This window comes from Odontomachus brunneus, unplaced genomic scaffold, assembly GCF_010583005.1.
Source record: "Odontomachus brunneus isolate Ranch 3 - 2012 unplaced genomic scaffold, Obru_v1 Obru_scaffold_082, whole genome shotgun sequence".
Classification (NCBI taxonomy): Eukaryota; Metazoa; Arthropoda; class Insecta; order Hymenoptera; family Formicidae; genus Odontomachus; species Odontomachus brunneus.
The window spans coordinates 866,529-878,028 of NW_022639532.1; the positions used below are offsets into that span (position 1 = coordinate 866,529).

General features: G+C 35.5%; 2 protein-coding genes across 5 annotated transcripts in view; both read left to right on the top strand.

The window, feature by feature from the left end:
• Positions 1 to 6,303, top strand: part of LOC116847758 (5-aminolevulinate synthase, erythroid-specific, mitochondrial) — an 8,567-nt gene extending 2,264 nt beyond the window's left edge. The window contains exons 1-4 of one of the 4 annotated variants that reach the window (XM_032823100.1): positions 2,997 to 3,334; positions 3,489 to 3,546; positions 4,315 to 5,609; positions 6,006 to 6,303. In XM_032823100.1, coding sequence (XP_032678991.1) covers positions 3,221 to 3,334; positions 3,489 to 3,546; positions 4,315 to 5,609; positions 6,006 to 6,257 — 1,719 coding nt within the window. In that variant the 5' untranslated portion in view covers positions 2,997 to 3,220 and the 3' untranslated portion in view covers positions 6,258 to 6,303. The other 3 variants (XM_032823101.1, XM_032823102.1, XM_032823103.1) reach the window with 3 other exon arrangements.
• Positions 6,304 to 8,311: 2,008 nt separating this feature from the next.
• On the top strand, positions 8,312 to 11,445 carry LOC116847674 (beta-1,4-galactosyltransferase 1-like). Its single transcript, XM_032822921.1, has 2 exons — positions 8,312 to 9,396; positions 9,859 to 11,445. Exons 1-2 carry the CDS (start codon positions 8,599 to 8,601, stop codon positions 10,051 to 10,053), a joined length of 993 nt encoding a protein of 330 aa, XP_032678812.1. The 5' UTR covers positions 8,312 to 8,598; the 3' UTR covers positions 10,054 to 11,445.
• Positions 11,446 to 11,500: the final 55 nt, after the last annotated feature.

Consider the following 11,500-nt stretch of genomic DNA (forward strand, 5'->3'; position numbering starts at 1 on the left):
TGGCTTTTATCTGAATTTTTTTTTTCCGGGTTACCCCAATATTTTAGTAATATTAACATTGCTACTCTATAATATCGGACATTAATATAACATTACATTGACATTCAATAAAATATAACTTACTGCAAATATTCTGGCAATATTCTAACAATAATAACGTTGACTTTTGTGCTATGTGGGTAGTTTCCTATAGAATACAAAATTGTATATAACCAGATAAAATATGATAGGATTTATATCTGAACTTGCGAGCGAGAACAATACAGCTTAAAGAAAACGATTCAAATTGATAGCGCTATCAATTTGAATCGTTTTTTTTAAGCTGTATTGTTCTCGCTTGCAAGTTCAAGGGCTTTATTCTTAAAATAGTTGCGTATACGTAAGTTTTATTACGCAGGTTTAATTGTACCATAAAATAGCTGCGCAATGAAAATTATGTACACGCAAAAATTTCAAGAATAGGGACCCTGATATAAATCCTATCGTATTTTATCTGGTTATACATGATTTTGTATTCTATAAGAAACTAACGATAGAAATTCTATCACTATCTATTGTGTTCTATTGTATACGATAGAATACTATTCACATTTTGTAAATTCACGAACCAAAATCCATATTCAAAACGATAGAGCAAAAGGGAGCCCTGGTAAAAAAGGTTGATAGAAAACGATTGAAAACGATAGAATTTCTATCAATTTGTATTGTTTTCTATGAGCTCTATCGTTCGCAAGCGTTAGTATTCGCGAGCATCAGATATAAATCTTATCGTATTTTATCTGGTTATATTTATATTATATAGGAAACTGACGATAGAAATTCTATCACTATTATATTTTATTGTATACGATAGAATACTATTCACATTTGTGAATTCACGAACTAAAATCTATATTCAAAACGATAGAAAACGATAGAACGATAAAAATTTTTTTATCAAGGAGGTGTTTGGACTATTTTGCAGATTTGCTCAATCGATCGCTTTACAGATAGCCTAGATAGCACAAGGTTAAAAAAGAATTCTAAAAGAATTCAGTCGTATGTCATAAATTTTAAGTTCATTTTTAGATGCAAAAAGAATTCTTTAGAGTTCAGTTCGGTAAAAAGAATTCTTTTTGCATCTGAAAATAAACTCAGAATTGGTGACATACGACTGAATTTTTTTTTAATTCTCTGTGCTATCTGGGATATCTTCTTATTTCAATGTATTACGCAGAAGCGTGTGTTCCTCGCTTTTGACGTCATTAAAAAGAGATTGGCGATGCGAATATCTAGATGCCTTAAGGCTTGGAGAAAAAAAAAGAGAAAAAAATTAATGCAAATTATACAGTAGAGCCTGACACGCATTTGACATTCAGCCGATTTTCGACTTACTTCGCCTAGCACTATTTCTTATCTCATCGTCTCACGCGCAACCTACGAACCGCTCGAGATTCAGGAACGTAACTTGTAAGCATTTCTTTCCAATAGTGAAAAGAGCTAGAAAAGAAAACAAGTCCAATGTTCTGCGCATTTTTAACCCGTTTGTGACCGTAATCGAAATGTATAAACGACATGAATTTGGCAACGCGACAGTAGCTCCAGAAGATAAATTTTAATTTAGTTACTCCATCTTGCAATATATTTGATATAAATTTATTTGGATCAAGAGGTTAACTTTCGATAATAATGCGTATTCATAAGAAAAAAGAATATCTAAAAATTAATAAACATTTTATTCAATACAACATATTTACTTAATAATGATAATAATATAAAATATGTTTTTTAAATAAAAAAATATACATTTCTTAAAAATACCTTAAGAATACCTTAGTTCCTCACTATTTATCTATCTAAATAATAGAATTTATTTTTGTGCCATGTGACTTACGATTGTTGGGGCAACGTAAACCAATCATCTTCAGATCATCTAGTCTCAAGCCAGAAATAATAGAATTTAGATTTAAGTGAATATGCTGTAGTCAACAAATAAATATATTTACTAATTTTCAGATATCCTTTCTTTATCTTAATTGCTGAAGTGAATTGCGCAAATTAAAGTGCTTAGTCACGATGAAACATTAATTCTTACATTGTCACTTTGTATTCTTGTGTCGCGATATTGATAGACGATTTATACTGCGTAATATTCATGCAAAAAGCAGCTTAAAAGTCCTTGCGAACATCCGGGTCTCTTTATTAAGGATACACTTTGCACCAGCGTATGTTCTTTGCATAATAAGTAGCCGCGAAAAAAAAACGAATCATGTCGCGTCGTTCGTATTTAACGTTTGGACGTTATTACCTGTTGTATACAAAAAACAAAGAATTATCAGGACCCAGATAACACAGAGAATTCAAAAAGAATTCAAAAAGAATTCAGTCGTATGTCACCAATTCTGAGTTCATTTTTAGATGTAAAAAGAATTCTTCAGAGTTCAGTTCAGTGAAAAGAATTCTTTTTGTATCTAAAAACCCAGCAAACACAATATTACATGTAACGTACATGTTAGTTGTAATTTCCTACTCAACAATATAACTATTACATAACACGCATGTTATATAACAGTTATATTATTGAGTAGGAAATTACAACTAACATGTACGTTACATGTAACATTGTGTTTGCTGGGAATGAACTCAGAATTGGTGACATACGACTGAATTCTTTTAGAATTCTCTGTGCTATCTGGGGACATATCTAACGTATAGATTTTTATTGATACTTATGCGTGGGTAATTCAAGCTTTATTAGCATTTACTTCCTGTACGTAAGAGAGAGATCAAATGACATTGATTCCGTCACTTTTCCCTTGTCATCCTGTTTTGAATTCAGTCATACGGCCTGTTTTTGTAGCTGCACTGCTGAACTAGTGCAATAAGTTAGAATGAGAAAACGTATATTTGTCTCACTTCAATACATGGCACCAGTTCAGCAGTGCAGCTACATAGAACAGGCCTATGACCAGCATTTTTGAAAACGTAATCTGCTTCCTGTTTGAATTCAATTGTAGTCAAGCATTTCTGAAAACGTGATTTGTTTTCTGTTAATCCTTAATTAATTTTTAAATCTTAGTTCTTGGTTCATCTGTAATATCCCTGTGCAATGTTAATATATATCTTCACAATGTGTGTAATGTTTTTACATTAATAAATAGATATTCTCGTTTGAATAAATATCTCAATTTTGCTACAATAATAAAATATTTCTTTCTCAATCCTTATTGAGATACTGAATATGCGTGGAGAATATGACCTCTGGTCACATATTGTGTGTTCGGCGAATGCTGATTACGTATATGTGCTGACTTGCCAATCAGTCGCGGATAGTAGCGAACGAACTACCGAGAAGGTAGGTTGTTGTGAGAGGTTAGAGTTTCTCTCGCGCTTTCACACGCAGCCAATTGAACTTCCTCGTTCGAATCTTCTGACATCGATCACTCAGTTACATTCAAGGCGTATCAAAGATACTTTGAGCCAGTCACAGCGTGTGTTTCTGTTTTCAGTTGTGGAAACAATTATTTTGGTGGACTTACAATTACTACAGCGCTAACGCCGTGAAAGGTAATATATTCACCATTTCTCATGACACGAACAGGTGCTACGTCACGTTATAAGCTTGTCGCTTTCTCTTTCCCCTTCTTCCATCCCGTCCACGAGGTCGAGGGTCGTGTCATCAGGTACAGCTCTTACATTTCAGTAAAGTAGTGATTATCGTGTTATCTAACATCATCGTACGTTCCTCTCCCGGATTTTCAGCTGCGGATATTGTGTAATATTTTTGAGATAATGTATGGAGTTTTGTCTAATATTATCTTGGCTCGTATTTGTTCAGTTGCTATAATCTTAAATTTAATAACACTGTAACGCTGCTGTCTGCTTATAGGTTTATCTTGTGTGTTTAATTGCATCATACATGGCACAGCAGTATTATGCTGTATTATAAAATTTAAGAAGCTTTTATTTCAATATTTACATCACAATATTATTTTAATATTTATCAAAATATGTTAGCCTGAGCTAACATTTTAGTAGTATATTAACTTTCTGCTTTTACTATAATGTTATATTCCCATGTAAAAAAATTAATTTTCTAAGATACTGCATAATCTAATATTTTTTAATAATAACATTGATTTGATGCTGCACACATACATATATACTTTCTGCTGGATTTATTTATATTTATAACATACCTGTATATGATTTAGAACATTGTTATGTATAACAGATATTTTAAAAACTTTATTATATCATATAATTTCTGCATAATATATTCAATAATTTATATTATATTGACTATTCTGTGTTACATAATTTGGATATTTTCAGCATATCTGAAGATCATGCCCTGCCCATTCTTGACCCGTTTGCCTGCAAACTATGTTCGCAACTATGGATCATCAGTGATAATGAACTACCGGCAACATTGCCCGGTGATGTCGAAGTTGTTCAGCACAATGGCTGAGTCCGATGTGCCCCAGCCAGCCTGTCAGCCAGAATGTGTAGAGAGTCAATGTCCATTCTTATCGAAAAAGTTGGACACTGTGAAAGAGGCCAGCTCAGCAGTCAAGGAAGATATCATTAGTCTGGGTGTCACAGAGGAGCAGAAAGAGAATGCGCAGTTCTCCTACGAAGAATTCTTCCACGAACAGATCATGCGAAAGAAGAGGGACCACTCGTACAGGGTGTTCAAGAAGGTGAATCGCCTGGCAGAGAATTTCCCGGGAGCCATGGAGTATTCATGGGGCGAGAAGCCGATCACCGTGTGGTGCTCTAATGATTATCTGGGAATGTCACGTCATCCAGCGGTGACGAGCTCGGTGCGCAAAGCTTTGGATAAGTTCGGCGCCGGTGCCGGAGGCACGAGAAACATCTCCGGCAATTCCATGGGCCACGAGATGCTGGAGAAGCGACTGGCGAAGCTGCACCAGAAGGACGCCGGTCTGCTCTTCACGTCCTGCTTCGTCGCCAATGACTCCACCCTGTTCACTCTGGCGAGAATTCTGCCAGGCTGCCACATATTCTCCGACGCCGGGAATCACGCGTCCATGATACAGGGTATTAGAAATAGCGGCGTGCCGAAGCATATATTTCGGCACAACGATGCGCGACACTTGGAGGAGCTTCTGTCGAAGCTGGACAAGAACGTGCCGAAGATCGTGGCGTTCGAGACGGTGCATTCCATGACCGGCGATATCTGCCCGTTGGAAGAGATGTGCGACATCGCGCACAAACACGGCGCGATCACGTTCGTCGATGAGGTCCACGCGGTCGGTCTGTACGGCTACTCCGGCGCCGGTATCGGGGAAAGGGATTGGGTCCTGTCCAAGATGGACATAATTTCGGGCACCTTGGGGAAAGCGTTCGGCAACGTGGGCGGCTACATTGTCAGCTCGTCGAATCTTATAGATATGATAAGAAGTTACGCAGCCGGTTTTATATTTACTACTTCACTGCCGCCTACCGTGCTGTACGGAGCCTTGACATCCGTCGACATTTTGGCATCGGACGAGGGCAGATCGCTGAGGGCAACTCACCAGAAAAACGTGGCCTATATGAAGTCTATTATTACTGCCGCTGGTCTTCCGTTAGAGCCATCACCTTCGCATATCATTCCGATAAAGGTGAGCGGTCCGTCTAATCAAAATAACAAATAAGTATTGATAATGGCCAGCTGAGCAAGGCAAAAATACCAATTCCTGGATACACACTTAATTCCGGGCATTCTTATTCATTTGATCTTTAAATACGGGTTTTTTAACTTTAATATAGAATATATGTATATATATTCTATGTTATATCTTCTATAAAAGTTTCAATATTCATAATTAAATACCAAAACGATAAGAATGTTCTTGTATTATTTTCTTAAATAGAAATTTAAACTATATAGAGTATATATATTTTTATGTTAAAAGTTTAAATGTTTCTATTTAAAGACCAAAATAATAAGAATGTCTAGGATTGGATAGTATGCCCAGGTATTGATACTTTCATCTCAATATGCATTAATTTTTTAGATTGGAGACCCACTGCTATGTAGTCAGATAGCAGATCATTTGCTAAGGAGTAAAGGGCACTATGTACAAGCTATAAATTATCCTACGGTTCCCAAGGGTGAGGAGAAATTGCGATTAGCACCTACTCCGAGACACACTGAGGCTATGATGGACAAATTTGTGCAAGATGCGTTGGATGTTTTTCATCAGTTAAACATACCCAAGGTGGATATTAAACAGGACCAAGAGCCGCGCGCCATTCTGGTTCATTGACAAATGTGATGTTAAAATACAAACGATTGTTATCGTACAAACACAATTTACCTGTGTAAAGATGTTTATTTACATAGCTTATTTTATTTTTATTATTTTGAGGGTCTATAAAATTGCCAATAGAAAATTCGCTATATATATATATATATATATATATATATATATATATATATATATATATATATATTCAAGTTAAATCACTAACAGAGGTTTAAATAAAGTGTTAACAGATAATCCCAAGGCTTGTATGTACTTTCTGTAGTTTTTCTTGTAAGATGTACGATATGCTCCAAAAGAAATAACATTTATACTGAAATATGTGCTGATATAGGTGAACTGAATAATTATCGTTAGAGGAAAATTGAAACTCCGCGATAATCCCAATCACATTACAATTCCTTATCGTTCGAGCTAAAGTAACTTTTAATAAAACCTCACCTCACCAATGAATATGTATGAAAAAGTTGCTATATTAATTTGCTCATTGGTCGAGCGGTCTTATGCTATGCATATGTAGTTATGGCTCCGTTCCGAAATTCACTGCCAGTATTGAAATTCTATAATATACGTAATATAAACTATAGATATATATAGATATAACTATAGATATATATAGATTTTCAGTACTGGCAATGCATTTCGGAACACAGCCTATGTTATTTTGTGTGCAATGGCCATAAAAATCATTTTTACGACGTATCGCGTAAAGATCAACCAATCATATCGCGCGCCACTGAAGTTCGCGGCCATCTTGATTGATGATGTCAAAACGAGGAAGGACGAATTTTTTAATTCATCGATGGATCCATCGATGAATTAAAAAACTCGATCGAAATGCATGCTCAAAATTCTTGCAAAGTGCGTCGAATAAACAGACATTTGAAATCTTCAAAGTACACTTGCAAGATACTTCGAGTATTTTCTTTTTGCTTCAACGATCAAAAAAAGTGCATGTCATGTTCACACGGCTACTTCCCTTTGCTTGCTTTTATGGTTATGTCTTTGGTTAGGTTAATATCTTTTTCTCTATATTTTACTATTGCAGACTCTCAAATAAGCTGGTGGCACATAGAAAAATTTAAGCAGTAAGACGTAAGCAGTAAGCGAATCAGCCAATCATAGTCGTTGATTCTTGGACCGTAAAAAGAATCAACGACTGTGATTGGTCAATTTGCTTATTGCTTACGTCTTACTGCTTAAATTTTTCTGTGTGCCACGGCCTATAGCCCTTTCTGCCAAGGCTGCGTTCAGATTCCCCACTCGGGTATATTCTATTACTAGAAGTGCTATAGTATATGTGACATATACTATAATGTTTCTAGTAATAGAGTGCACCCGGATGAGGAATCTGAACGCACCCAAGGTGTCGAAGTACAAGTTCAAAAAAATATTAGGTCCGAACTGTTCGTCTAGGGTTATGTTAATATGATAAAGGTAGAATGACGCGGCGTATTCCTCGAACGCAATCAATACTATTTAACACTACGATATTCTAATCTCGTATATCTCAAGAGCGATAAAGTGACGCATTAGCGTTAATATCCTCTAAGGCTGCGTTCCGAAATATAGTACTGTCAGTACTGAAAATCTATAGTTTATGTTACGTATATTATAGAATGTCAGTATTGGCAGTGAATTTCGGAACGCGCAGCCTATGTATTTTCAGTATTGCGACAATGAATATCGGAGCAAGGTCTATTGCTTGCATTTTTCGCACTTAGAACAAGGAAACACATGAAAAAGCAAGAACGAGGAGTTATAACAGTTTATGCTTTTGATTAAAGCAGAGAAAACCATGTATGAACTATTTTTTGCCTTTCCTACTTATCAACATCATAAAATATAAAAATAAAAAAACAAGAAAACGAAAAGTGAGCGACAATTTTTGTTTTCAGAAATCAATTCTACGCATAAAAATATACAAATTTACAAAGTTAAAAAAAATCCAAGATGGCGTTATACTGCATATTTATCGTTTATCTTCAGATGATGTACGGATCATTTTATTGGCTACAGAATATCTGAAGATGAACTTAGCTTAAATATAAGACCCGACTATAAACACCGGCCTAAAACACCTGCGCATGAGTGGCGATGTGCCTTGTCAGGCTTACAACCAAAGAGAGAGAGAGAGAGACGCACCTTGTCTGTCGTTTGCACCTCATTTGTCAGTATACTCTTTCCAAGTGTCAATTTTTTGAGAATACGAATTTTTCTCGTTTCTCCGCGATCATCAGATACGCATATGCTCGTACGAAACTCGAAAAGCACAGCACGCATTTAACGCGTCGCTCTGAGTATTTCAACTGATGTGTAAATCGGCGACCGCGTATAGGTTAGGATGAGGGGCCTCGCGAATGTCCTGAAGATGCTCGTCGCATTCTTTTACAATTATGCACGCGGGCTGTCTTACACCGTGACGACGATACTCGTGCTGTGTTACTGCCTTCATCCGGCCCGATTCGCGTCTCACTACACCTTCATCAAAGCCGAGAACATTTACGAGGAGATGGAGAGGTCGTATCCGCCGCGGGACAACTCCTGCGCGATCCCCGTGAACGGTAGACGACCGTCTCAGCTGCTGTACCCGGAGGAGCATCCCAGAGAAGACCCGGTGGCGATGGCGCGTCGCCTCGGCATCTTACCGGGCGGTCAGTGGAAGCCCCTCAACTGTCACCCCCTCTTCAATGTGGCCATCATATTGCCGTATCGCAATCGACAGAGTCAGCTCGCTGTTTTTATGAATTACATACATCCGTTTCTGCAGACGCAGAATCTCGACTATCGGATATTCGTCATCGAGCAGAGCCCGATGCGGGAATTCAATCGCGCCAAGCTCTTCAACGTCGGCTACGCCGAGGCTACCAAGATCAACGACTTTCACTGCTTCATCTTCCAAGACATAGACTTGATACCGCAGAATCCCGACAATATCTACGCGTGCACCAAGATGCCCAGGCATATGAGTTCCAGTGTAAATATCTTTCGATACAATCTACCCTACACCGGCTTGTTCGGCGGTGCGATATCGTTAACGAGGAAACAGTTTGAGAGAGTGAACGGTTTCTCTAACGTTTTCTACGGTTGGGGCGGAGAAGACGACGACTTTTACAATCGTCTACAATCCAGAGGTTTTCAGGTTCGTTTAACTCAGTACAATTCAGTGACAATAGGTTAGGGCTGTATTCTTGACGTGTATTCGAACACCAAGTACATCTTTTTATTCTAAGTTCCGTTTTTCTTATACGAACGTCCTGAATTTTCTTCACAGGAGTGTCCGTGATACTTTAAATTACATTGAGTGCTGGTTGTAAACTGAAATCTATAGTAAAGTTAGGTTGATGCACAAAAAAATTGTAGGTCTGTTCTCTTTTGAAAAACTTTCTGAAATAGTATACATCGATGTAGTAAATTAAGATGAAACAAGATATACTTGTTCAGAAAGTTTCGCGAGAAAGAATACACTTTATGTAATTTAGTGTTGGAGAGAAAAGAGATAACGTTCCGTGCAGTATTAGTTCAGCTAAAAAAAAACAAACTTGGTAGATGTGTTGTTGTTTGAGAACATTAATTTTTTAGATGTTGCTTCTATTTTCAATAGATCACACGATTTGGACCTGATGTGGCACAGTATTATATGTTGACGCATAAAAAGGAGACTCCCAGTACTGCAAGATTCGCAAATTTGGAGAGCGGTGCGCGAAGATACGACACTGATGGACTTAATAATCTGGAATACAGAGTATTGAATCATCAGTTACGGCCGTTGTATTCCTGGATTCTGGCTGATGTGTAATTTATAGGTGTAAGTTTTTTTTATCCAATGTACCGTAACATATCTTTCTTAAATCAGCTATGATTATAAATTATGACATAGCACAACACTATTTTTTAGAAACAGAGTGAACTGCTAGATTCATCAAACACGCATAATTGTTAGTTTGCTGTGATAGAGATTTATGTTTAAATACCACAATAATTTTTGCTAATGTTGAAAAATATTCGCATTTTGTGCAGTGAGGAAATTTCAAACAATCACAATTTGAATATTGTAACCAACATTTTGTAGTGTATGTGAGTCTGCAGTCACAAACGCTTTTCCGATATCAGTATTGATAGTAGTGACAATAGCGGCAATAGTAATTAACAGTTTGTACAAAACTTTAAAAAGAGAAATAGCATAAAAAGAGAAAAAGCATAATAATATAGTTATGTAAGTGATAAGGATTAAAGACTGTGTAATCATCAGAAGCGTTTCTTTCATGTAACTCATCAGAATAAGAGAAAGCAATACCGTTTGGAAATATCTTCTGATACTCAAACTATTAAACAATTGCTGCACTAAATTTTATATATATTTAATTTCAACATTTTTGATATTTTAATTACACGTTACATTTATCATATGAGAGAATTGCAGTTGTTTAATGGTACAAATTCATTCCATAGGAAATACATTATTATAGTCTTTGGTGAAACCATGCTTACCTCATGACCAAAGATGTACTAGTCTTAACATATATCTTATGTTGTATGATTATGATAGTACAATAATATTGTATCGATTATTTCTATGAAAAGTATAAATATTAAAATAAGTAGATTTTTGTTATAAAACAAACTTTGACGAAATATTTTGTAAGTACTTAAATATAAATGCAATTAAATTAGAAAACTCTCTTTATATATAAATATATATATATATATATATATATATATATATATATACACATATACATAAGAACGCTCACTCTTTACTAATATTTATAGCACTAATTTATTACTACAAATATGATTTTCTACACAAATCGTAAATAAAATATAATATAGAGGTATTGAATATTTTGTTTTACATTTCTGGAGATGTGAACAAAAAATAATAGTGACAGAATAATAATTAATTTAAGTATATTGTTACGACGATAAAATATATTGTAAAATTAATACGCGTTTAATAATTAGAGAAACATACATTTGATGATCTGCACTTGTATCTTTTAATGCAGAAATTGTTGAGCGGATATACTGTATATTTGGAAAATTTTTTTAAATAGTTTTTAAATATTTATGTATTTATTGTTTCTAAGTTTCTTCTGAAAATTGCAGATCTCATGCATATTAATATTGTTAAGTATTACAATGTCTATCACAGGACATGTAGATTTTAAATAAATGTAAAAAGATTTTATATTTTGTTTATATCTAGATATATAATTTTCCTTAAAAGTCGAGTTATTTTTCTT